Source organism: Hetaerina americana, unplaced genomic scaffold (assembly GCF_022747635.1).
Source record: "Hetaerina americana unplaced genomic scaffold, ioHetAmer1.1.p SCAF_6, whole genome shotgun sequence".
Taxonomy (NCBI): Eukaryota; Metazoa; Arthropoda; class Insecta; order Odonata; family Calopterygidae; genus Hetaerina; species Hetaerina americana.
In genome coordinates, this window is record NW_027287205.1 from 57,144,772 (window position 1) to 57,172,326 (window position 27,555).

Here is a 27,555-nt window from a genome sequence, read left to right on the forward strand (position 1 = left end):
GGTGTAGTTTCAGCTGGTGTGTTTGTGGGGAGATTCCTCACATTACCAAAATTATAAGTATTGGTATTCATTGAATTGCTCAATGTAGCTCTGTCTTTTATTTTATGAGTAGTAAATGATCGTCAGAGTGAGTGATGCTTACCTTGGTAACGTCGGAATACTGTAAATATGTTTTTTAATTGTGTTGGGGTCACAGCCTGGTAATTAAAATTGCGATAATATTTGATGTCTTCCTGTTGTGAATTATTCTTTTTCACGATCGCGAGTTTAGTTATTTATGATTGTATTAACAAAGTTTGAATCATCTCTTCATTACATTTCGTCGACCATCTAAATTTCTTTCAAAATAATTAGAAATAAAAAATATTTTAGATTAAAAATAATTATTATTAAGTAATTTAGGTTGCTACTCAAAGTGGAGGGGTCATTACTTAGCCACCGTCGAGATTTACCGTAGCGTCGGGAACAAAGTCAGATATATATGTACATGTATATAATTATTAACCCCAAAGCCGCTTTCGGTCTACGCTCTGACTTAGAGAGGCGAAGAGTTTTGCCTCGGTTCACCCGCTGGTCTGGTTCAAAGAAACTACCAACGTCGTGAGGTGTGCACGTTGAAAAAAAAGGGAGCGGTTCGCCTTTGCTTTTCTAAAAGCCTTTCTCTTTCCCTTCACACGGCTTTATAATATCCTTGCATCCCCGCGCAATTTAGTTCGGATTTATTCGCCGCCGGGGTTTTTTTCACTTCGTTTTCTTTTAGATTCTATAAGTCAGACGACGAGAGCAGCGCAGTGCCATAAAAGACTCTCCCTAACGCAGAGAAGAGAAAAATCCCGTGATAAAAATGAATAAATCGGAAGTAAACTCTTACCCAGCCCCCGCGCCTTCGCCGCGTTTTTCACCCGACCCGTCAACCCATTTTTTTCCCCCTTTCTCCGCACCTTGCCGTTCATCCATTCCCTTTCACATACACACATTCGCGCTCAGTCTTATTTTTCTCCACCCCCTTCAAACCTTCTAAACCTGAGTCTTTTTTTACTTCGTCGTGAATATATATAATATGTATTATTTTTTTATCTTGGTGGCGAGGTTTAAAAAAAAATGAGATTTCGACGGGATATACGTTCGCTGGTTCCTTGCGAGCTCTGTCGGACTATGATGCGGTGTCGTTTCGAGTTTTCGGGTGACAGGTCCTGGGAGTGTGAAGGGATGGGGAAGGTGAGAGGAGGGAGAAAGGTACGCCGAAACAATTTTAACTTTTTTTTCCGAATAAACGAAAAAGGGAGGATCATGTGCCTTTGGCGTGCCGCTGGAACGGTGGGGAAGAGAGGAAATGTGTGTGTGTGTGTGTCTGAGGTGGTCTGTGGAGAGCATTGAGGGCCGAGGGGGGGTGAAAAAAAGTATATACATGTGTGTGTGCATGTATGTATTTTAAACATGCATGCATATTATATATATATATATATATATATATATATATATATATATAGATAGATAGATAGATAGATATATATACCTACCGTTCTACCTTGATATATTAAACTCCGGATTTTCAAGTCCCGGTCTAGGAAATATTTTTACACTTGTGATTTTCCTGATTCCACCTTCCCCAACTCTACTGTGTTCCTCCTTTATATGCGTTCCTAGTGTGGGTCGCGATTGTCCAGGGGATAGAGCGTTGGACTATTTGAGGGCCCGGGTTCGATTCCCGAGGCAAGCCTCTCTGGGCACCTGCAGCTCCACCCAAGCCATGTTATTTTTTGGGGAAAGGAACTGGCCGCACTGACCCCTACCCTGATGTGTGAATTTCGCACACCGTTGTGCTTATTACTGGGTGAGGTCTACCATCACCTACCAAAACAACCTTCGGATTGATTACTGTATTTATTATTTTTTATATGCTAATATAATATTCACGTATATTAATATTTTTAAAGAAATAAATATATAATATATATATTTATGTATATAAAAAATTAAAATATTATTAAAATAAATATATTATATACAAAAATATATTATGTATATATATATATATAATTATTAATATGTTGCATATATATTAATATATTACATGTATATTAATATATTGTATAAAATATATATATTTAAAGGGCGCGGGCTTGTGTAGAGTCAGTCCTTTTAGCAGCATTTCCCTTTATGAATAGAGAAGATGGTGGAAGAGATGATGACTTATTTTATATCACCAAGGTGAAAAAAAATGGTAATACCCTCCCCTCGTCACCGCCGATACTACTTCCTCTCCCCCATCAGCCGCCTCCCCCCCCTCTCTCTCTTCGCTACACCCACGTCTCCCCCTTTTCATAATTCCCGCATGCCTTTATTTTCGGCTTTTTGGCAGCCTTCCACTGTAGTTTTGAAAGTGTCGCTGGCGCGTTTTTGCGTATGTGGCGTACGGAGCTGGAAAGAGGTTTCCGAGTCGGCAGTGAGAGAGAGAGAGACGATGACGGCAAGGGAGGAGGACGGGCTGGGCAGAAGGATATGGGGGATATTGGGATATAAAAAAATAGGGTGGGATGAGTGTCGCGGGTTCGTGAGTGGGTGGTGGAGATGGGGGTTTTCTGGCAATATTTTCAAAGGGGTTGCTGGGGTGTTGTGTTAGTATGTGTGTGTGTGTGAAGCGAGTTGAGTTTCCTAATGGATGGTGTGTGTGTGGTGGGGGGGGGGCTTGGGGAGTGGTAGGGGAAGTTATCTCTTTTCTCAGGCCTTTCCTCCCCTTCCCCGTCGGCACGTCCTTCCCCCTCAATCCTTTCCTCCCTCCCCTTCTCGCTTTCTGTCGCTATTGAGGAAAATTGAAAAGAGCGTCTCGATAAAAATTAAAGTAATTTCGCCCTCCCTGCACTCTGAATCGACCTCTCTCTCTCTCGCTCCCTCTCGCTCTTTCTCTCTCTTCATCCGCACCCTCCCGCCCCCCCCACCCCCGTTGAATCACCCCTTCCCATTTCCCCCAGCCCCTTTTTTGTGCGAGAAGGAAATGGGGAGTGGCCTGGGAAGGGTTCGAAGGCGGTGGTGGTGGTGGCCATGGTGGTGTTTGGGAGCTGGTGGAATGGCGTTAGTTCTTTGGGGAAGGGGAGAAGAAATATTTTTTTCCCTCCCTCGGAATGGGGGGGGGAGACGTAATGCCGCTTTGTGAAGATCCTCTCAAGGGTCATAAATAGAGTTGACGGTGGATTCTTTCCTTTGCGGAACCCCGGCAGTGTTTTTCACCTCCCCCTTTTTTTTCACTCGTCCACATCCCACCACCTTTTGTCCCCATTCCCCCAACCCATCCGAAAGAGCACGTCCAAAAGCACCCTTCCATTTCTCCCTCTCCGGAACAGCGCACCATCCTCCCATCCTTTCTCGGGTCCTTATACTACTCCCCTCCCCCCTCGAGCCATTCCAACCCTCTTCCGCTCTTTTACCCTTCCTTTACTCCGTCTTCCTCCTCCATCCAACCCCTCACCCCCCCAAGGCTCCCGAATTCCCCCTCTCACTCTACCATCCAGAGGATTCCGCTTAATTTTTTTAATAGCTTCCTACGGCTCAAGCCACGTCTCCTCATTTCCACGTCCCTCCCCTCGTGCGTTTCTACCCCCGCGCACCCCGTCCACCTACGTTCCCTCTACCTCCCTACCTCCCCCCCTCTGCAACGGAAACTCATGGGTGGGAGTTAAGGAATTTGGTTTAAAACGCTTTCAGTCGAAAATTATCATGCTCGCCTCAAGGATGCGCTCGCTCCCACATGCACGTGCGCTTTCTAACTGGCTATTTCCTCAAACACGCACAATATTACAGTAGTACTGTTGATGAAAGGTAAAATATCTATTTATTTGGTTCATTGAAGTCTATTGGGTATTTCATAGTGTGTTAGGGTGCATTAATAAGATCGGATGATCAAAGGAGTATAGAAAACTACAAGAAAGCGAAGGCAATGAGTTTGTGTAAAAGTTGAGAGGTTAAGTTAATAGGGTGGTAATGATATCATCGATGATGATTTTTGCATTATGTGAATGAAATGATTATCAAGTGATTGAAATGATTATCTGATGGCTATGAGTACTTAGAAAGTCTCAGTCGTGCGGTCGATATGCAGGCGTTGCGTTACCGTCAAAACCTTTCGGAACGAGTGACGACGGTAAATTGGGTATTTAAGAGGAAGGAAAATAGGGAAGTAGATATTCATAAAAGGTTCGGTTACGGAGAAAGTGCGGAAGAAATCCGGAGACGACCTTGATGTGGATCTGAAATATTTAATGAGAGGGAGCGGCTTTATGAAAATTAATGGAGTAAGCACGGCAGTGGAAATAGGAATAGGAATAATAAGAATTTTATAGGAACAATAGGAATTTTTCTCCCATTTTGCTTATGTTGGAGTGAGCTGTTCGTTGTAAAACTGTTGCGAATAGTATCACGGTGCGCTGTAGATGTATCTCTCCGCATACACAGACAGCATTGACGTCAGCCATTCTAGCACTACTCTTTGGGCGGACATGATGCGTATGATTGTCGTGAAAACGCGTGAGAAAAAGTGGATTATCAACCACGTTCGCAGTGGAAACACACACGTATATTCTTTAAATTTAGAATTGCTTCTGTAAGTGTTTTTAGGCTATGCATTACGAGTTCTTCAGGGTTGTCCTAAGGATACCCTCGGCTCGATACACGACCTATTACTTATTTTGATTAAAAAAGAGAAATGGGGATGTAACCTCTATTATGAGCATTTCTTTCGGCTCTCTTTGTGCTTGCTCGTTCTCCTTCTTCCCTCTTCTTTGTCGTTTTCTTTCCCTTTCCAGAAATCTCATTCATATATTCAGCAGCCGTCCCAAGGGTGCGGCGGCCACATTTCATTTTATACACGATGTCACGGCTGCTAATTGCCGCTGTGGTGGTGGCTCTTTTGAGTAATGGAGCGTGTTACATCTCTTGATACCAGGCGGCAGTAATTATTGTTATGAGTTCTCTTTTCTCTCATTTCCCCCTCTCTCTTGTTCCCGCTCTCTCCCTCATCCTCACCCCTCCTCCTCCAACTCGGTGTCATCTCGGTCACCTTGAGTATTCGTTAATTTTGGGAAGTCCTTGGCAGTCTCCTCGCATACTTTAGACGGTGTTATTTTTATTTAATCGCCGAAGAGGCGATGTAGTCAGTCTCTGCCTAAGTTTCCTGGTAGGTTATTTTTTCTCACTGCCCTCGTTCGGTCCGCTGAAATCCTGTTGATAAAACCGATCCTGGTAGCTGGATTCTCTCGCTAATCGTGGTCCATTTTTAAAGCGGCTCGACTTGAGCATCATTAAGCGCCGGATGGCAAAGCCTTAATTATGGATGTGATTATGCCTATGCCTTAGCTTGAGATCATATGCAGTTGGATGTATTTTAATTTAATTTTTGTTTCGGTTCATTCATCAGAAATGTGTATATTATCAAAGTTCCTTCATGGATCTATTGTTTGGATTATCCTGTCCGTCGAATGTCCTCATTTACTCGAGTTTCTTGTCGTCTTTACGTCTACCACCCCTCTCGAGGTCTCGACCCATCCCTAAACGTTGCGAGAAGGAATACAAATTGATTTTTTGATTCCATTTATTGATAAAATTCCAGGATATGAGAGAGAGGTGACTTAATACGTCTTCGAGAGTAGATAATACTTCCATTAGGTTTGACTGTGTAATTAATAGTTTTAATTATAAATGTCATGCATTCTTATTTCGTCGGAAGTGTACACCCTTTGGTGTCTAGATCACAAGATAGAAGCAGTCTTAATATCGCGGATGATTTTGATAACAATTGATTAAAGGCTTCCCTGATAAAATTAAATTCTCTTCTTTGGTATGTCGTTGTTGTCTTTTTAATCCCTGTCCTAGTATCGATATTAGAAATAGCTTGAGGGAAGAAATGAAAAAAAAAGACGTGCCCCACTTTCCTCACTTAACTGATGTTGCAGGAAATATCCGAGGCATTAAACGGAAGTTGGGTTTGTTTTGGATTCGTTCCAGGTTGTCAGCGCTCCGTGAGACACGGTCCAAAATCCCGGAGTGTTGGAAAAAGTTGGCCGATTTTGCGGATTCCTTTAAATTGAACCTCGATTTCTTTGTATCAACTGATTTTGTGCATTGGGCGTGTCGTCGCTCCATTTGACACCGCGAAAACAGATATCCTTCGTTGGCTTTCGCGTTTCACTGTGGAATTTATCACCCAAGATGTCGATTCCAAACTCACTTTAACGAATAGGCCCCTCTTTCTACCCATGTTCGGGTGTTCGTACTTCTTATTCTCTCATAAGGAGAGAATACTCGTGGAATATGATGTGCGCAATAGGAGAGTTGAAACATTCAAATTATGTGAATTATATGCAATGAAAACTTCCATATCTTTTTCCGTTATTATAACGAGGATTTCAGTTAGTGATGAGTTTGTAAGAATATTTGCTGAAGGATATTTAGTATGTTTTTGGTTGCTCCGAAAGCTATTATTTCAGAAATTCATTTCAAAATCGGGTTACACCTGAATTGTGAAAACATTATATGCGACGGAATTCGAACCCGAGGTATATTGTTTTACTCTGAGATTACTTAGTCATCATACTGCCTGAGATCCGTTCTAGAAATGTATCTTTTCGTTGTTGGCAGCTTAAGGACTAGATTTTGGAGAGCAATTTATCGTTCTGATGGATTTCGTTTTTTCAGACATCGGTAGCTTATAAGGTTTTATGCTAAAATTAAATTAATTCAATCATTAAGTAAACAGAATTTTAATTTAAAGCTCTATTGAAAGTCAATCATTCAAGACTTTTGTATCAGTGTTCTTTGGCTATCGACTGTGCGTAGAAAAATTTTGCGCTAGCTGTTCGAGAATCTGAATTTGAGCATAAGTTAATGAATAAAGATATTCCCCATTCGTTTTTTTACTTTTACATGCTCTCTACTCTAAATATCTCGTCTCCTAAAGCCTAGATGTCACCTCATATTTGGAAACATAAGGTAATTTCAGCTCGGTCATAGTTACCGATGCATTTAGTGAGAGACTACAAATTTGGAATTAAGAATTGAAATTTCTCTTATTTTTCATATTCAACCGTATCGTCGTTTGCTTTTTTTGTCGTGGGTGTCTCGCGTAACCATTCCTCTTGAGAAAGAATTCAGTTTATACGAGTATTTCTAACGAAGCGTGCTCCTTTCGGAAGAAAAATATGCTGATAGCCAATGTAAACTTATAGTTATGGTGTACGATTATATGGTACCACGGGAGGTATTTTTCTCCACCGACATCACCTTCTGAGTGGACTTGCTCCCTCCAATGCTAGGACTTCCTGGCACACGAAACCGTATGCTTACAAGTATGTATTTTGGTAAGTTATTACTTAAAATTGGTCAACTTCTCCGAGGCCTCTCCTTATTATTTTTTCTCTCCACATCATTGTTCCTTTAGCATTTTGATCAAAAGTTATCCTCATCAAAGGTCGGTAAGCACGACTTTAGGTGGCAGTAAAATCCCTTTCATCCTCCATTCGGCCGTTCCTATCCATCCCAATTTCTCTCACTCCAGTGCGCGATAGTTTCCTCTCCCAGACCCGCACAACCACGGCTTCAACTTTCGCGTCGTCATTGTTGGGCATTCGGTTAAGGATGGAATAAGTCACCATCCCCCCCACCCACCCACAGACCGTGTCGCCAAGGGGTGAGCCGTGTCTGGCGTTGACGTAAAGTTGGGTTGGGGGGGGATGTGCTGAGGGGATAGATTCTCGGAGGGTACGGTATACGGAGTGCGGTACGAGGAGGATTGTGTGGGGCGGGGTTCTGCATCGCGAGAGCAATAGAGCGTGGGGAAGGAGACGAGAGATGGGGTAGCTGGAGGGATTGATGGGTCTTCTTCCGTTTGCTGATCCCGTAGTCTTCGAGTTTTACGGTTCGAGGGAGACTCCTCATCTGGGATGACTGCTTCCCGTCTCGCCGGATGAACCCCGGGGGGAGGGGGGTAGTGGTGGAAGAAGGTTAAGGATCCCCTCCCCACAACCTAGCTTCCACTTCCTCCTTCCGTGCCCAATCCCCCTGCTAGTGTCCCCCCTTTCCTTTTATTCCCATCTCTCACGTGGCTCGCCCCACCTCCTCTATGGCTGCTCATTCAACTCCCGAGTATCCCTGTTTCAGTTCAGGGGAATAAGATTCGGGGTGGTCGTGGAATTCAGTTTCCGCGTCCTCCCTCTTGTATCGAGTCCTCCCCAACAGTGCATATTACACTTTAATGATGCAACCTTAGAGTGGATTGTATTTTAAGTATACTTCATTCGGTTGTAACGATGTTCAAACTACTTGTTCGGTTTCTTTTTAATTCGTAAGTCCTGGAAAACGTGGTGCTTGTGTCTTAATGATTTAAAGGTATTTTCCTTTTTATTAATTTGCTATTGGCTTTTAGGCATTTGCTATTGCATGTTTATTTATTTATTCTTGTTTCAAATCTATGTTAACGTGAGCACTATATTGCTACTGGTAAATGGAAGTCATTGAGTCGCTCCTGAAAGTGCAACAAAGACGGTTTCATTAGCCCAGGATAATGGTATTATCCGCGCCAGCTTTGCAGGAAGTCCCTGTTTGCTAACTGTTCACTGGATCTCTGCTGAGTGTTAGCAAAGTGTACGCAATAAAGACCAAGTTTTTAATATACCCATCGCAATTCGATGGAACATTCTCATAATTTATGCTGCCATTGCATCCGCCCTTGAGTTTCGTTTAACTATGGAAATTTAATTATGGGATTTTTTTTATCCTTTTCTGTCGTATTAATCAACTCAAATTGCCCTCATGACGGATTTTAGAGCGGTATGTAGACGAATATTTAATAAAAACTCTGCTACGCTTCGTAAGTGAATAAATGAATGAATGGAATGCATACTTTATTACGCTATTTATTCCAACTCTGGGAAGCTCTCTCTATTCCACGGCGAGGAAAATAACTTTTCGACAAGCCACAATGGAACAAAGGAAGTGAACATATTTATCATTTTTACATTAACGATTGTAAATGTAATGTGAAACTATGCTTGGATTTTGTAAATGTTAAAAATGGTATTTGATAGTGCATTTCACATTGCATTTCATTTAAGGAATGAATGGAAAATTGCTGTAGGTGTGTGGCAGGTAATTTAGGGCATCATCCTTGTGTATTTGATTGCACGTAAATCTGACGGTTTCATTCATTCACGGGCGCGTAAATCTGACGGGAATGGCGGATGACAGTTATGTATTCGAAAACGATGAGGTTCCTCCCTTGATGGTGAGGTTCTTCACTTGTTTGGTGAAGAAAATTCAACATATGTAGGGTGATTGTAATATATTTGTTTTGTGAGTAATATTTATTCCTTTCCACGACACTTCGATAGATATTAGCGTATAAAGTGTCATTATGCTCGAATGTCTCTCTGTGGAAGGCAAAATTTGGCGCGTAGTCTCCAAATGTTTGCCAATTGTTCCGTTTCTCGTTTTAAGGTTAAGGCGATATGTTGGTTATGTGCTGCCAAATAACTAATGTGTATTTTTATGTTTTAAATAAAACAAAATGCTCAGGTTCTAGGACTCTTAACATGTATTAATAAAATATCATGTGGCAGTGTTCCGCACCAGTGACTGGTATTGTTTGATTTCAAATTGTGCTATTTATTTGATTGTATTTTATTAATTATTCTTCAGGTTTTATGGTAATATTAAATTCAATAATATTATAGCGTTGCTGCTGTAAAAAATTGTAGTGAGGGTAAATCACTTTCAATTTAATCGCACGCAGTCAACGAGAGAGAGTACGTGTGTTTATATCCGTAGGCCCTCAATCTATCTTGCCCGTACCACTTGAATGATATCCCACCTATTCTATTAATGTGTGGGGCCCTATTGTGGTAGGTTAGAGGATGTATGAGTCAATTTCCGTGCTGATCGGTTGCCATTCTTCTCCTTCTAGCCTGTTCCGGATGTCGCGGAGGGTGTCAGTGGCGGGGGAGGGATCGGGGGTGGAGGCGGCGGCGGTGGCCAGGGCGGAGGAGGCGGCGGCGGCAGTGGTGGTCACCGCGGAGGTCACAAGGGCGGCCGTGGTGGTCGCGGCGGCCGGGGCGGCGGTGGTGGCGGCCATTCCCGCCGGCAGCTCATGCAGAACATGGGGCAGTTATGGCTGCGCGCCGAGGTGAACGACCTGGAGACTCGGGTTCGACGCCGGGGAGCCTTCTTCTCCCCGTATCTCGTCGTGGACGCCGATGCCCTGATCTACAGAATGTCTCTTGTGAAACAACTAGTCAACGCCAAGAAATTTATAGTCATCATACCCACTGTGGGTGAGTTCGATTCTTTCACTTTCTTCTCCTTTGGCGTAGGTCTTGCCTTTCGAAACTGTCTGGTCACGTGGAATGGATATCATGTTCTCGCCGACAGCGGTAGAAGTAACGTCTGTGAAATCTAAACCAACAGGAGTATTAATTCCAATATCGATATTTTGAGTCAACAAGGTGGCCACCTCCGGGGAGAGTTGGGAAGAGCAGAAGCTCGGTCCCGAGACTTATGCTAAGGTTTGAATGTCATAGTTTCATAGAATTCACAATAGACCGATGGCTCGATCCATTGCTTCGTTGGGTTTTAATCTAGTTTTCTCTTCGAAATATAGCCTGCCACCCTCACCATACTTACACCCTGATGTATTTTAATGCGCATTAGTCATATAGTGGTATCGAAAGTGTAATCAAAGAAAACTAGTGTGTAGCCCGAAGCTTCTTTTATGGTGATCACAATTAAATTCTCGTCTCACATTCATAGAATATCTTTTAATTGAAATTCGATTACTCGAGGCCAGGTAAAGCTGCTTTAAACTTGCATAGTGTGAGTTTTACAGCTTATGAGTCAGTTCCTTATTTTTTAGGAATATGTGAAATAGATCTATGGCGTAAAACCACCCCGACACACACCCTTGCGACGACTTTCAGAGTATCATTTATATGCAGATACAAGGAGAGGACATGGGAACCTGTGTCGTACGACTCGGGAGTAAAGTAACGTGAATTTATGTGCAAAAATTTACGGAAAAATCAAGAACCTAATAAAAGTATGAGTTCCTATAAATGCACCTTAACCGGACGGGTATTAGACCAAGGTTTAATGAGAGGAGATTTCTTTTGGATGGGAAAATTAACATGTACAGTATACTTCATTCTTCGTAGCTCCACATAATTAATTTCGATCGGAATTTCTCAAATTTTAAAAACTTGACCATCACCATTTTGAAATTAGGAAAATAAACTTAATGGGGATAAATTGTTTTTCCACAAATGATATTATAGAACTTTCGACGGTCAATATTTCTTGTAGGCAAAGCAAATTATTTTCAGGTATGTTTTCATCGGGGAGTTTGGGTAAGATCAATCCTTTCCCCGCTCCCCATGCCTAGCTTTTACGCCTTTTCTCCACTCTCTTTCCGTCCACTTTTGGTTGACTTGCAAATAATATATAACGTTATTGTATATTAATCGTACGTGTGGTCTCCAGAGACGAATATTCTGTGGGGGAAATAAAGTGAATGGCTCTTTGCAAGGATACGTGACCAGTTTTTTGAAGCAGGTATCATTCGTTAATCCTCTCTCTGGCTTAGAGCTTGTGCAATCCCTAGTGTGTGCATTATTTAGTTCTCATTTATTTGACGTTTTTTCACAGTTGTATCGGCCTTGGACGAGCTGAAACGAGATAGCGCCCGTGCCAGAGAAACCATCCGCTGGCTTGAATCGCAGTTTCAAAGGGGAAACCGATTTCTGAGGGCGCAGAGAGGTCACGAGCGCATGTCTCTGCCACTCATCAAGTATCCTAAGAAGAAGGACAAGGAAGCATCGTGAGTGCATATTCCATCAGCTGGTGATAATTAAATTTTGTTGTTGTAGTTACTGATTTCGGTTACTACTCCTCTTATTGTTAAATGAGTCACTCGTGGTATTAAACCCCTTAGAACAATCACTTGTATATAATCTTAAAATCACTATGGATGAGTATATGCTAATGTATGTCCGATTCATTTTTCTGGCGTCCCAGTCTGTTTTGTATTTAATTATTTTCATATTTAACGCGCACACGCCCCAAAACATGTGTTGTAATTAAAGTGGTCGAAATTGAATTTTCTCCAAATGTTGTTAATCATTTCATTTTGAAATGTGAATCCATCTGTTATCGAGAAGACGTTGGAAATATATAGGATTATGTCCGTAATCTTTCATATCTTCCTCTTTCAATGAGAAACACTGAAAATGTTGGTTTAAATGGTGTTCCTCGCATTCCTGGCGCTAGTACCTCATTAAATGGTTAACGAGGGATCTATTGTAATTTTCAATGTTTGAATTTCCGTTAAAAATAGCTTCTGGTTGGGTGTTCATGCGATGGTCCTCTTCAATCTTTATGCCTAATATTTGTTGTCCTCAACACCCCCCCCCCGGCGTATTTTAATTCATTGTCACCCCCTTTGTAAAATGTAAATGCTCCTGGGCTCAATGTTGTGGATTATCTCTCGATAGTAATGCCATCCGTGCGGGTGGAGCGGTCGTAGCCGAGTGAAATGTCTTTTGATCAAATTAGAGACAGTACTGTGAGTGTTATATCATATTTGCGCCGTTGCTGATCCTTTTCATTGGGGAACTGCAGGTGGTAATGAATGTGATTCAGCCCCAAGCGTGAATGCATGTAATTTTCGTAATTATTGTTACTTGGCCAAGTATACCCTGGACAAAAAAAACGCCATTTCGGGATGTGTGTGTAGATATATTTGAAATATTTAAGGAGATGCTTGAATTCTTTAGACGTCCTGGAATGGAGCCAAAAACTCTGACCAGTAATATATTTTACTGTAAAATATTGTCGAAAATTGGGTATGTGTCGCCATTCACCGTGCACGGTAGCTAAATTTATTTCCACCTGACTAAAGAAAAACCCAAATCCATTTTTGGGGAATCATATTTTTCACACTTTTGCTATTTCCTTCCATCTAGGCTAATCCGAGCGTCGCTTGTTCTTTCAGGCTTTATTTTCAGGTGGTTGAGTGTTGCTATTACCTGAGCAAGCAGCAGGGAGTCCACGAGCCGGACACGCCGCTCGTCACCCTGCTGACGGGGACGGCGGCGGCCGCCGCAGAGGCGGCAAACGACGGCTCCGGTGACGCTGGCCCGGTTGCCCCTGCACCCAAAGGATTTAGTCCCGTTGGGATCGCGCAGTCGGCCGGTTAGTAGCAATTTCGTGGCGCGCGAAATATGTTCCGTGATTCACCTTTGTCCTTGTATCAAATCAGTAGGGAAAGGGGAGATTTTAGCTCGGCGTACCCTGGCTTTAGGGGTTGTCCATGAAGCATGTCGTACCCATAAAGGGGGGGAGTGGTAATATGGATGGCAGAGGGAGTTCCGCTACCGACGATGAGCGATGGTTCCATCAAGGTTCCTAAGGCTCCGTGTTCAAATCCCAGGCGATGCCTATGGAATACTTGGTCTAAAATCCAGCGGGTGAGATTTTCTGCACGGAGGAATTTCCTGGTAAACCGCGGATGAAGGAATTAAAATTATACTCCTTCATAATGTGTGAATGTCGCATAACATATGGTTTAGTACGCAATATGTGACGGCCACAGAGAAAATGCCGAAATTTTGCTGAGGAGTGCGGAAGGTAATAAAAGTAGTAGTTTTATGGGAGGAGACCGACAGCTGAGGTCATTTACGCCATTAGGGATGGACAAGGAAGGATGAAGGGTGGAGAGAAACCCGGCGTCGGTATTAACCTACTCTTGACGCAAGGCGCCAAGGGGTCCGCAGCTTAACGTCTCATTCGACGGACGGCGTACTCACTCTAAGTGCCCTCCACAAAGCATCTCAAGTAGGGATCGGGATACCACTGAAAAATATCTGCCGTCGCCGGTATTCGAACCCTCTGGGTGGTAAGGCAATAGGTTAGCCTCCGCAACATCCCCATCCCCCAGGTAATAAAAGGTGCGACACCTTCGTACTCGCTTGAAATATTGATTGTTCAGTTAGAACTGACTGGACTGCACAGTTAATAAAATCTATCAATTGAAAATTAGTTAGTAGGAAAAGCGGGTGCTGAATATTTCCCTCTTGAAATTTGGAAGGAATAAAATTACAAATTCCTGGCTCTTCTTTATTTTCCTTTGCCACAATGTCGTTGTGGTGCAATTTTTTCGAGTGGCAAATAAACATATGAGGCACCAGAATTAAGTAGTCCATCGTTTAGGATAGGTTTTGGATGGGCACAACTACTTAATGAATATCTTGTATTTCCTAAAGAAAAACAAAACCCAGCATCTTACTTTACAACAAGTCCCTCTTCATCCCCGCGTATGTACTTCCTTACTCCTTTCATTCCGTGTCACATTCCTATCCTATGCCTGCCCCGTCCTCCTTTGCCCAACGTTCTTAATGCTATCACAGCCTTCAACATTCTACTACCGATTAATATGCTTTTTACCCATTTTTCCTGTCTCCTAATGACTTTTCCCAATGATCCCCTCTCCTCACCCACCATACCCAGCACTTCCTCATTTGTTTACCTTTCTGCCCACTTCACCTTCTCCATCCTTCCCCGTACCTTCATTTTAAAAGCCTCCCATCTACGCCTATCATCTTGCTTCAATTACCATTTTTCCGCGCCAAACAAAACCACGCTTCATATCAACGTTTTGACGAGCCGTTTCTTAACCTACTTTCTCAATGTCCCGTTCATCACTTTCCTCCTCCTTGTGAAAGCTTATTTTCCTAATGCAACTCTTCTTCTAATGCCCCTAATACTCTGACCATGTTCGTCCGAAACACTGCCAAAAAAGGCAAATTGCCTCACCTGCTCCAGTGATTAGGCACCGTGCTGGTATATATCATCAAGAGTGAGTGAGCAAGTGGGGAGATGATTTTGTCGGGACCGATCTCTTCTGTGACATATTCCTCGCATTTCTGACCTCAGGATTTTAATTTGTACCAAAAGTCATTAGGGTTTTCTATGAACTGTTTTTGGGCTTGGACGATCGGATCTCAGGAACAGAGCTACGGAAAAAGCGGCAAGTATGATAGGAAAGTGAATTCATTAGGCTTTAGGAAGTGCAGACCGAAGAAGAATAAGGGGTAAAAAGTTCATTAAAAACGTATTCTGAGACATGCGTATAGAAATCGGAATTTTCGGTGAGGATTGATAAGGTTGGTAAGTACCCGTAGTTGAAAAGCATACCAGCTAGTACGAGCTCGTGTGGTCGTTCTCATCCAGGAAATCTTCTCGTCGCTTGGTTGGTCGAATGGAGAGGCTTCTCCGAGAGATAGGTGTGCAATAATTTAAGTTTATTAAATCCCCTCTGTTAAAACGAGTACGTGAGATGAACTGAACTTCTTTGGAGAGGAATGAGTTGATCTTATCATTTTACCCAAAGAAGTATCGGGTCGCGGGAGAAGGATTGGTGTGTGAAAACGACTGGTTTCTTTCCGAGCCACTTCTTTATTCTTTCCCTAACAGAGGATTCGCGGAGAGGTCAACTGGCACTCAATATGTCTTAACGCCCCCCCCCCTTCCTCTTCAGAAGGGATTTCCGAGAGACGTGGAAGATCTCAGTAGAAGGCACACTAGCTGATCACGGGTTCAACCGTTGTATGAAGACAGAACCATCTCCTGCACGCAGGTTTTTAAATGAAAACATATCAAAGAGTTGGTAGGTGGAATAACTTTATCACCACAATCCGAGAGCTGTTTCTTGCGATGTTCAAGCTGCGTAAGAACCCAGGGAATTTTACGCAAAAAATCATGATCGGAAAGATACAACCTAATTCGGGAACAAAGTCGAGCTCCACTTTAATGCTGAATTCTCTGCAGAAATATCGCTTCGGTAGAAGTGAAATAGCAGTTTGAGCCATCCATGTAATCAGAATCCTATTACAGCATGGTCTATGTAGATATTAGTTTCTCTCATAAATTGCGGAAAGAAAACAGTATATATTTACTAACTTGACGTATTCCTTTTGCCGCAAATAATTTTTAACTAGCCCTACTGCTGATTGTCTAAGTGCACAGTTTCGTAGGAAGACATTTTTTTCCTTGTTCTTCAAAATAAACATGCAGCATTTCCTTTTAAAAAGGCTATCGTACATAGTGATAGCATCATTTTGAATGACTAAATAAAAACTGGTGGGATAATTTGAGATCGTAAAAAGCCCTTAATCATCTATTATTGTTTTGTATTTGATGTCCATTCTGTAAGTAGTACTTGCCCACTTCTTTCCTCTCGTCATTATGCTTGATTAATTTGATCTTCTCGAATCAAATGCTTGCTTTTTTTATTTCTCCCTGTATCCTAAATGCCATTTTTTTCTCCTGCACAATTGAAACATTTTAAGCCATTATGAGGACTCCATTGCGATTTTTATTTATTTCTGATGGATGGGTGAAAGCGTTTTGATACCTCTCTTGATTTTTCGCTAAAATCCGTCGTTTTGCTCCTCCGTCGCTGATGGCTTTTAGTTTCCTTTTGCCCGTCATTGATTGATGAATTGAGGTGGGAGTTGTTATTGATCTCTCCCATCTCCTTCTCTGGAGATTGATCAAAATCGCGTATTTCCAAAATCCCTCAAGTTTCACGTTTTGGAATGTGACAGGTCATGTGATGTTTGTGTCCTTGTATTCCGGTAGCATGTGCTCCGGGGTGGCCTTTTGTGCGTCTTCACGCCTTGGGAACTGTTTGTTTTTGTGACGAAGGTGCCGGTGTGGAGAGGGAACACGGAACATGTATAATCCGTCGACACTGTGGCAGCGTACCTCAATTAACCTGGTCGACTCCCTATTCTCGTTTATCTGGTAAATTGGTTTTTGTAGCTCAGGAGAGATTAAAGTTTCAGCGAGCATGGTTGGTGGAGATGTAGACAGTGTTGAGATCGAGCGCTACATTTTTTTTAAATCGTAATGGTGAAAATCTTGCAAAATCACGAGGGAAAATCTTTAATCAGTGGTACTTTGGTGTATATTTCTTTCTTTTGAAAAATGAAGTAGGCTCTCTTGGGCTTCATTTATTGTAATTCTTTCATAGTGAAGGGCCAATGGACACTACCGTGGTTTCGATTCTTAACATCGTCCTTATTGGAGTGTCTTTGTGTTCACATGTATGAGGAAAGAAGGCGTGTGAGCTATTGGCTGTTATGTGAAGTTAATTCAATTCTTTCCCCGTTTATGGTCACCGGCTGAACGAAATAACGTGATTAGCTCCAGGTTTCATATTATTGGCTTTATGAATTAACCTAACTTCACATGTGTGAGAAACTTGGTTCATATATATATTTTTCCTTTGAGAGTGATGCGTATAATTGTAACCGTGGTCGTATTTCACAAGGCATTTTTTATTGAATTGCTGTGTTCCTTCGCAGTTTAAATTAAATGATTTATGCTCCTAAAAACGGGATTGACTCTAAATCGCCTGCATGGAGCGTTTTTTTTACGGATCGTAAACATGGTCGTTAAAAGAAGATTTATCATCGAATCAGTGTAGATTTGAGGCTTTTGAAATGTGGGTGTGGATGAGGGTGGAAAAGGTGAAGTGGACGGAAAGGAAAACAAACGAGGAAATGCTAGTTATTATGGGGGAGGAGAGAGAGGGTTGTTGGAAGAAATCCAAAGAAGGCAGGAAAGATAGTTGCGGAGCATTTTGACTGACAAAGGAGTGCTGACGATTGTGATATAGGGGAAGGCGTTAGGAAAGCGAGGTCGGGGGACTGAACGGAAGGAAGGAATATCGGACGGAATGAAGGGAAAAATGGGGAATGAAGCAGTTCATTTTAGTGTGGAGTGTCAGATTTTGTGTTGTTAATAGAGGCTAAAAAAATGAAATAGTATTCAGTCTCTGTCTATCCAAAACCTACCTTAAACCGTAGACCACTAAATAATAATAATTGAACACCTGTTTTTTCCATGAAACATCGAACTAGATTCTTTAAGTAAATTTGCTAGAAACTTTGGGAAAGATTCCATTGACAGAAAGTTAGCGCTCTTGAGACAACGGTTCTCGCCCTCGAAAAACGTGTTCCCTGAAAACTTGGGTCGCATCTGTTGTCGGAAAATTTCTGGTTTTTTTTCGTCTGTGAAGAAGCGTATTTCGTCCTCAAAAGATCTTTTTTCTTGGAAATCCGGAAAAAATATGTATCTGAAAAGTATTCCTAATCTCTGCCCGCACCGTTTCACTAATACTAGTATGTGGAGAAATCGATCGATGTCTGTGCTTCTTCAATGGCTTGAATGCTTCATTACACTTCTCCTCTCATCCGCCGCCGCCGGCCGGATGGCCTTCTCGCGCGGATTCGTTTTCCGCCCAATGCCGTGTCCCAACCCCCTGCCCCTCCCCATAAACCCCGTGAAAAAACCCTTGGCCATCCTCAATCGCGCGCCTTCCTTCAACCGGAGAGATCTGATCATTCATGCGGGCCGTTTTAAGTCATGCAGATGGAAATTGTAATTGACCTCCGGTGGTCGTCGTGCCCCCTCCCCCCACACGGCCGCTGGAATCCGTGGGCGTAAATGTTGGAATGTTCTCACGGTGTTACGGAGCGATCCACCGCTCTTCCCCACGCGGTAGATCGTGTTGTTCTTGCGGAGTTCATGCCGTGGTGTGCTGTTTTTCGGCCCCCGCGGAGTGATCCGTTCGCAAGCGGCGTACTTTTCAGCAATTTCAGATTGTCCACGTTTTATTTTTTTACAATCCGAATTTCTCCTCTTGCATCGGTGCCCTGTGTGTGGCCGCGCAGTTTTCTTCAGCGATACCAGGTCGTTGATATGACATTGCACCGTAAACTTGAGTTCTCTTCAAGCATTAAGATCAACCCATGTCAAAAAAAATGCCGCCGATAATTGGAATGTTCTTCGAGATTTATTTTCCTACGACTAATCTGAAGTATTCCGAGATATTCCACCCAGCTTTCTCTTCCTATTTTTCATTTACAATTCAGTAAACTTTTTTAAACAGGTTTTATGTTTCATAGAAAATATAATTCAAAAGAAAGGATGCCGAGAGAGGTATTGATATTATTCCAAAACCAAGCTTCAAATGAAAATTCTTTTGTTCCATCATTCAGCACCTGACGGATCCCTTTCTTTCGCGGCCATACTGCTTCTGTTTCTAAACAAGGGTAGTGACACTGACGTTGATAGAGAAAGTGACAAATAACGAAGGGAAGAGAGACAGAAATACAGGTTCTACCAAAAAGGTAAAGCTCATTCTCTGGGAAAAATAGATTTAATCATCCAACTCCTACAAATGCTTAAAATTCTTCACAATACTCTCCCCCTGATCAATACACTTGCCGAGACATGTCTGCCACGCCTGAAATGCACCCTCAATTTCCCCTCGACGGAAATGTCTCTCAGGAATGTTGTAATATGCTTTTGGATGTTTACCACGGTCTCCCAATGGTTTCCTTTCAGATGCATTCAGTCGGGGAAACAAAAAAAAAGTCGCACGGAGGCAAGTTGTGACTCCAAGGGGGCTGGGGAACCACTGGGGTGGTGCTGCGGACCAGGAAGTTGGTAACGATGAAGATCGTGTGGCAACACTTTCGGCACGCTTCGCGCAGACCTTGCGCATTTCCATATCCCCGGTCACTTCTCATGTACCGCAATCTGGACTTATGTAGGGTGTCAGCAATTAACTGGATGCTCAGCCGACGGTCGGAACGTAAAACTTCGCGCATACGATTCACGTTTTCGTCGGTTCTGGCCGTTGTTGGGCGTCCAGAACGGGGACCGTCGGCGACCTCCTCCCTGCTCCCTTTGAACGCCTTGTGCCACCTACCGAACTGTGACATTGAAATGCAGTCGTCCTTGAAGGTATCTTGAAGCATCTGGAATGTTTCGGGTGTATTATTTCCAAGCCCCACGCAAAACCTGATGTTGTATCGCTGTTCAAGCGATCCATCCATCGGGCCGTGTTGAAAAGTTGATAAACACACTTCACGCGGAGGCACGTCTTTGCGCTCAGTCTGCTCGGAGCAAACTGACGGCCGGCTGTGTTGGAAGGGCAGACCCCTCAGCATATTTCTCGACCGGTATTACTGTACTGTCAAGGATAGTTGTGTCCCAATAAAATCATGAGCATTGCCTCTGTAATGGGCCTTGTAGGTTGAGAAAAAAATACGTAAAGTAGGCGTATTTAGATATTATTTCAAGCAACTGTGAAGGAATGGAGAGAGATTGGCAGGTAGCAGTATATCCTGGGATATTTCTGCAAACTAAGCCTTGAGATTGATAACGCATGAAGATGACTTCATGCCTCCCATTAAAATTACTCTTTCTATTCCTGCCTGCCTCTTGATATAGTAATTCCCTTTGATGCAAGTGGACTTTCTTCACCTTACGTGAAATCTGAAAGTACTTGTCTTACTGGATTTTGGGGTTTAATTGTTGTTCTTTTTCGCGTAAGTATGGAAAAATATGGCCACCAAAGTTTTTAAAATTAAAAATGAGAAAAGGAGTGGAAATAAAACCAAGAGAGGAAATGTGCACGATGGACTTAAGTAATAGCAGATTTCAAAGAGTGCGATGTTGAAAGACCCTTCGACGGAAGAAAAACTGATTCAAAACACGGGGTATCTCCTAGAGTCCCAGTTTCTCAAGGTCGTGAGGAAAATTCCGAGCACCATATGCGTTCGTTTGTAAAAATCTCAACTAAGCAGACTGCTCTGGTGAGCTGCCTACGGTGTATCATTGAAACTTGCAAGAACAAGAAGTTTTTATGGTCCTGGGATCGTTAAAAAGCGTGTACTCATCGGTTTAGCTCAGGATTAAAAAGCTTGTATTAAAAATTAGTTACTACTCTTCCCATGAGGCAGAGTCCCCATAGATGCTGTACGTATGGTCAAACTAAGACAGTAAGCTCATGAAGATTTAAGAATTTATTATTTTATAAAGAATTATTTTATCTGTTTAATGACCAACATGACAGAAGGAGACATGCACTGACTTTCGTTGCGAAAAAATAATGCCATTCACAACTTTTGAGTTTTTTTCCCTCAAGAACAACTGCAAGCGTGTTCCTATGCCGAATAAAAATGGACTGCATGATATTTGATGACCTTTTTATGGCTTTTAAAGCATTCCTCGACACTCCGATGTAATCGTATAGTCTGTTGGTTTGTGTATCTTTGATCTATTATCCCTGCGATGGTTATTGATTGCTTCTAGTTTTCCGATTAATATTCCCCAAGAGAGAGAGGGAGAGAGATCGGGGCGGCGTCGGATGCAATTGGAGGAAGGCGATATATTTTTTTTACGGATGCATCCAACGGATCATGGGACGTGTAAAGGAGGGAGGGGGGCTCCTGTGTTCCACCAGTTAATATAGCCAGTCTTTTTCCCGGTAGCCGACTCCGTGAATTATGTCCCTCCCACCCCCAAGCCTTTTGTTATGAAGCCATTGGAATCGTCCAGAGCCCCCCGTGTCGACGCTAATCTCAGCTTAAATCCCTGGGCCGACGTCGGTTTTCGGCACACGGTCCGCTTAGGACCTCCGTCGCTTCGGGTGTATAACGTGCAGTCCGAACTAATCGACCGTCAATTTTTTCCCTCTCGTGCTCGCCTGGCGTACTCGCAATTTCCCACGTTCATCCCCGCTTTTCATGCCTCCCTTCCGCTTCCGCCCTCTTCCTTTTTTTAGGGGAGGAAAACGGTAGTGATGGAGTGTCGCTGTTGATAGTCCTAATCTCGTGGCGAATCGCACTTTTTCGAGTTTAAAAAAAAATGGAAACCGTTGTAATGCGGGGAGGTTTCTGTTTTTCTGATTAATATGTGCTGCATACGTGAGTCCCTTGGCAGTTGGGAATTGGATCGACATTTTTTTCGATTTTTTAAAAATCTTTTAATGCATGTACCTATGTAGCTGAAGTGAATCCTCAGAGGGTGTGGCTTGGGAGTGCTCTCTAGCACCATGAATACTTCAATTTTTGTCTGTATATTTTATCCAAAACGGCATGTCAGTTTCTTTTTTGTGTCATCAGAAATCCGTCTGGGTCTTCACCCCATGCGTTCGATCTATTTGGGATCGTTAGGTTGTACTTGTTATTATCTTTTGTCATTTGACCCATTTCTGGGATAAATTGCCCGGCACTTCGTCAATAAATTGGTAGCATTAGATGCGGAGGTGATAGAGGTTACCAAATACGTAAAATTGAACGTGCTGAATTGGATAAGGTGATTAGGTTTGCCTTGAAAACATGATTTTTGAACGATCACTAGCGACCCATAAATATGGGATGGCCCTAAACCAATATATGCTTGAAATCAAATGCGGTAGAAAAATATTTAATGGCATACGATTCCGTCAGATATTGAAAACCTTATCAGTTCTTGACTCTTTTTTATTGATGGATTAAGCGCCACGCCAGTGGTGATCGGGGTCTCTCGTGATACCAAATAGCTGTGGAAATTTCTTTGTATAAAATAATGCCGTTCTTTGCTGGAAATACAAATTTCACAGTGTTGGGCACAGTCGGTAATTGCTTTCAGTTCGCGTAACTAAGATAAAAATGTCTATCTCATGTTGAGACTCGACTAGCCTGAAATAGCTGCAGGGCATAAGTTTGTGTTCTTCCATTCTTAAGGTATGTGTTTCACTATCTATTTTGCTAAGTTTCCCGGAGAGCGGAACACAATCACGCGCTTGTACCGTTAATTTCAAGGTTTTCGGATGCCTATAATATTGGTATGACAACGTTGCTCATGACTAGAGTTACCAGAAAACAGCTGGTCTTGGAGTCTTAAGAATATGTGGTGAATCAGGTTCAATATGTTCAAAACCAATCAATTCCTTGCTTGTGCAATATTATGAAAAAAATAAAAATTTTAAAGTTTCGGAGACTGTTTCACGTTAAATCTTAGGACTCTGCTGCGGACTCTGAGAAAAACGTTTGTGGCCTTAGCTTTTTCTATTGATGATACTCGCCTGAGGAATAATGGGTTGATGTACAGGGCTTGACATTGAGTCAGATAGTGAATCAATCACGATTAATAGTTTCATTCCAATTTTATAGTGGCAGAAATGGTGTTGCTGATAAGGCTATCACAATGACGTGCTGTTTTTTTTAAGTTTCCTTATCCAAAGTTTTTATTCAGTGATCCGGTTACAATCCTGTGTTATCCCCTGAAATAATTGCTTTTTAAGATGCCGGCGGTTTAAGATGGGCTCTTTACAGACGCCGACTGAACAGCGATGCATTTCTCTGCCTATCCTAGCGAAACATAACCTGACCCCGGACACTACAATAAACTCTTCTATAAGGCTGCACACTCCCTTCCTCGCTTGATTCCGTCCAACATTCTCAGCCTATTTCTACCCATTCCTCGTTTTCCTAACGTCTTTCCGTCTATCACAGTCGTCAACATACCATCGCCATGCGAAACGTTCTCCATCCACTTTTCGTTTCTCCATTGTATCTGTCCTAACAACGCTCCTTTCTCCTCCACCATGCCAATTATCGTATTTCATCAATGGTTTTCCTTTCTCTCCATATGACCTTTCCCATCCTTCTCCACTCTCACATCTCCGAAGCTTCCAATCTATCATCTTGCCTAAACAGCGCAGGTTTTCGAGCTGTACAAAATCACGCACCATGTTTAAGTTTTCACTAATATTTTCTTAACATCCTGACCCGACGTCTCAGTCGTCAATATCTTCCTCCGTGGGAAAAATGGCAGTACAGAAAAATTCTAATACCGCGCAATAAACGCAAGAAGGTGTAAAACCAGTCGTTTTCGTTCGCTTCCTTCGGAAGTAATCCACGAACAAATGTTTAATTATTATTAATTTGAATTTGTACATTTGTATGCAAGGGAGATTGAGGATGAGAAATTTCCGGAAAAGAGTGTGACCTTATTTATCAACTACCCCTAAGCTTTTATATGGCTAGTGATCAGCGTGGTGCAAAAAATGGTAATGTTTGTTTACTTCAAAGGTGTTCATGAATTTTGATTTCCTTTAGTTTTAACTTAAAATGCATTTTATATGTATGCTCGAGGCGCTTTACGTCCGATCAATAGCTTACTATGTGCAACGCTGACATTCATTTGTAATTCATGTTTATTTATGTGACGTTCATTTGTTGTGCTGTTTATCAAATTCAAGAGCTTAGAGGTGCTTTTTTTTAATGTTCCTTCCTCTCTTCTCTCCCCGGAAAGGTATCAACCTGGAGCCAATCGACGCGTTTCACACCAAGTGGAAGACATCGAGCAAAAGTCACGGCTGAGAGATCGAGCTGAATTCGAAAGCCATCCGCCACCTCTGTGTCCCTCTCCTCGTAGCCACTCTCCGTTCCCCCCCCCGCACGGCCCCTAGGAGGATTGAAAGGGGGGGCGAGGGAGTGGTCATCCGGGCGTCAGGGGTGGTCATTTGCGATTTTAAGGAATTTAAACATATACTTCAAATGAAAGAAAAAAAGGGAAGAAGTGAGGGATGATGGTAATGATGCAAAAAAATAAAGGGGTAGCGTATGTGTCCCCCACATTCCCCAACGTGGGGGGTTGGGGTGTATTTACCGCGTCAGATGTTCCGCCCCACCCTCTTCTCTCGTTGGGCGACGGACGGGGTTAAAAAAAATAATAAGTGGGATGGGAACAAGGGATTCGGGGGGTCGAATTCATGCCTGACATCTCTTTGATCCCAGCAAGGGTTCCAACAAATGGAGAAAATTTTGACTCGCTCGTTTTGGAGCGGGTCTTAATTTATCCCCGTACCTTGTGTATCAATTAACCCCAAAGTACGTTTGATCCCTTCGTTCCCATCCAGGTTATACATTGAAGTAAATCCCCGACTATTGATTCGGTACCAGCTGAAGAAGGGGAGCGCATTATTGGGGGGAGATGTGGGCTTGAAGGTGGCTAACGTTATGTTTTATTATTTTTAGGAATGGAGTAGGAATTGTGCCTGTTGCGAAGGAAGGATTTGCGACAAGTTTGTTCATGCCAATCGACCAAATTTTTTTATTTGGTTTCAAACGGCCCGTGCCATTTTTTTTTCTCATGAGATGTCGTTGTCGTTTTCGCCATTTTAAGGGAAGGATATTTTTAATGTCGGTTCCGCCCGCGGAACTTAAAAAAAAATACTTCAACTTGTTTTCTGAGTAGTTTCTATATTCGTCCGTCAACTCCTTGGTAGACAATATATCAACCATGAATATTCGTAATTAAAAAAATTTAAATCCCGTCCCCGCTCGTGATCGAGTCATCCGTCGACTGTCTGTCTAAATGCATGCTAATGAATTACCTTTAAATAAATATCTCTCTCTCTATCTCTCTGTGTCACCCACCGTTAGAAATCCTGATGCAATTATCCCACCGGTTTCTCTAGAAGCACTCACAGTTGCCCAGTTGCACGGTATTGAGGTGACATTCGCCTTGTGCCCCACTTCCTGTCATACTTCGGAGCAGATTTTTAGACGTATTTGTAAACTGGCGGATGTACATGGGTTTCTGCATTTTGTCAAATGAAAATGCCTCACTACGAAAACATTTAATCGTTCAAACTCACTTCTCATGATTGCTTTGCCATTTGTAAAGAGATAACAAGAAGATGAGAGGGTGGTGCAATAGCGACGTTTCGTCTTTTACTTGTCATGTGTACCGCCGTAACGCTGTCGTTCGATATTCTTCCTGAGAATACCAATATGTTCAATGGCCTACCCTTTGCGATGAAATTGGAACCTTCGATAATGAAGAGGAGATGAATTGTGATCGGTAAGACGCCGCCGTTTGTCTCCATACGGTTAATCAGTTCCGTTTATTGCTATTGTTTTAAGTTTATTCGGTATTGTTACTATGCTCAAGAAATTAACTCTGAAAAAAATTGTTTTCTTTGCTTACAAACTCTGCTATATGCTTATGTTGGGTACTTCGTATTGTTTTATTCACTGGCTTGTATTGTGTCAGCGGTGTCTGATTTTCAGATCCTACTGTTTCTCATTGCGTTGAAAAGTTTCGGTGAAATTTGTTTATTGCGGTTTCGAAATTGATATCGCTTGATGGCGATATCGATTAGCGTCTCTGCATAGTCTTGGTATAGCTCATGTCTACAGTAGTTAACATTATTATAGCTAATGTTAACATTGATAAATGTTTCAGTAGGAGATAGCTACATTATCTTCTGATTTTACATCCAGAACTACTATCAGACAGTTGCTTTTGAGGACAATTTCGGTTTTATTGATTTTTATTGAAAAATAACGGGAATAACAAACATTATTGTGTAACCTTTGGAACTGGAATAAAATCTTCTCATTGATGTACTGGCAATTTTGTCAATTTCATTTTTTTTTTCGTATAAACGTTACAACGTCGTCGGACCAGCAGACGAATGGGACCTCACATGGAGAGATACGTACTAAGGACTTCACTGAAGACACTCAAATATATACCATTCCTGAACTGTTAGTTTTGGTGAAATATATTTTCGATTATAAGTGTTTAAATCCTTGTAGGTTGGTTTGTCGTGGAAAACATACACCTAAGACATGTTAAGAACTAGTAGTTTGGTATTTCTGGACGACTGATGTTTCATATTATCTCTTCCTTCCATTTCAGAACATCCGGAGTATGAAAATTGGTGTACATTTCATATTGGTTTCATTTCTTTTGTGTAAAATCGTTGAAGTAAGAAAAAACTGATAGACTTGTTTTTTAGACCGACAGCTATCTTGTCAGTTGATTCGCTCGGGATGTTTTCGGTGTTAGCCTTAACCTTTACCAGAGGACTTTGATAATTAGATATCAGGTTGGGGGGGTGCGCAGTTTCTTGCCCATGTAACCTATGTGATATAAAGAAAATCACACTCTGGGTGAAGACCACAGTTGGCTAGAGTTACCCGGATGCGGATCCAGAATTCTTGGTGAACATTCCATCTTCCTCCCTACTAACTCAATCCTCGTACACACAAAGGATTCATACTTTTGTCAGCCTGCCTACAAATACAAACGTGATTTCACCACAAAGAAGGCATTTTTTGACTGCGGAAAAATTGAAGAAATGTACAAAATCATCAAAGAATTCTAATATAATGGAAACTGAAAGGTCCTAACCTCCCATTACAAGATGTTTCTATTCATATGTCACGGCTAAATTATATCCTGAAGTGGTACATCCAGAAGCGCATGAATAATTCTTACGGGTGAGGATACATCGGTCAAAGGTGTTTCGGATCCCCTGCCATATTATTTGCTGGTTTAATTGGTATCCACGTAACTATCCCCTTAACTGCAAGAAACCTGTGCCCTCATTAGACTGAACAATGAAGGATGTAATACGCGGACTTTGACAAAGCCGATTTCGCACCGAAAACGCATGATGAGCCCAAGGTAAATTAATGACAGATAGCGCAAACACATCATCTGCAGAGTCGGAGAGAGCGAAGCGATTGGGAAGTGGAGATGATATTTCGTGAATTGACTCGGAATAGTGGTCACCTTGCCACAGTGAGCACGGGGATCGGACACCGCCCCACGGAGAGCAAAAACAACACGGTTCACCGCGTGGAGTCGTTAAAAAAAAAA

At 42.3% G+C, this 27,555-nt stretch overlaps 1 protein-coding gene across 1 annotated transcript in view; it reads left to right on the plus strand.

The window, feature by feature from the left end:
* The window catches only part of Smg5 (Smg5 nonsense mediated mRNA decay factor), a 315,083-nt gene extending 288,782 nt beyond the window's left edge, over positions 1 to 26,301 (plus strand). The window contains exons 12-15 of the mRNA XM_071594232.1: positions 9,950 to 10,316; positions 11,683 to 11,854; positions 13,028 to 13,227; positions 24,193 to 26,301. Of these exons, the coding sequence (XP_071450333.1) occupies positions 9,950 to 10,316; positions 11,683 to 11,854; positions 13,028 to 13,227; positions 24,193 to 24,260 (807 nt within the window). The 3' untranslated portion in view covers positions 24,261 to 26,301. The remainder of the gene's footprint in view (positions 1 to 9,949; positions 10,317 to 11,682; positions 11,855 to 13,027; positions 13,228 to 24,192) is intronic.
* Positions 26,302 to 27,555: the final 1,254 nt, after the last annotated feature.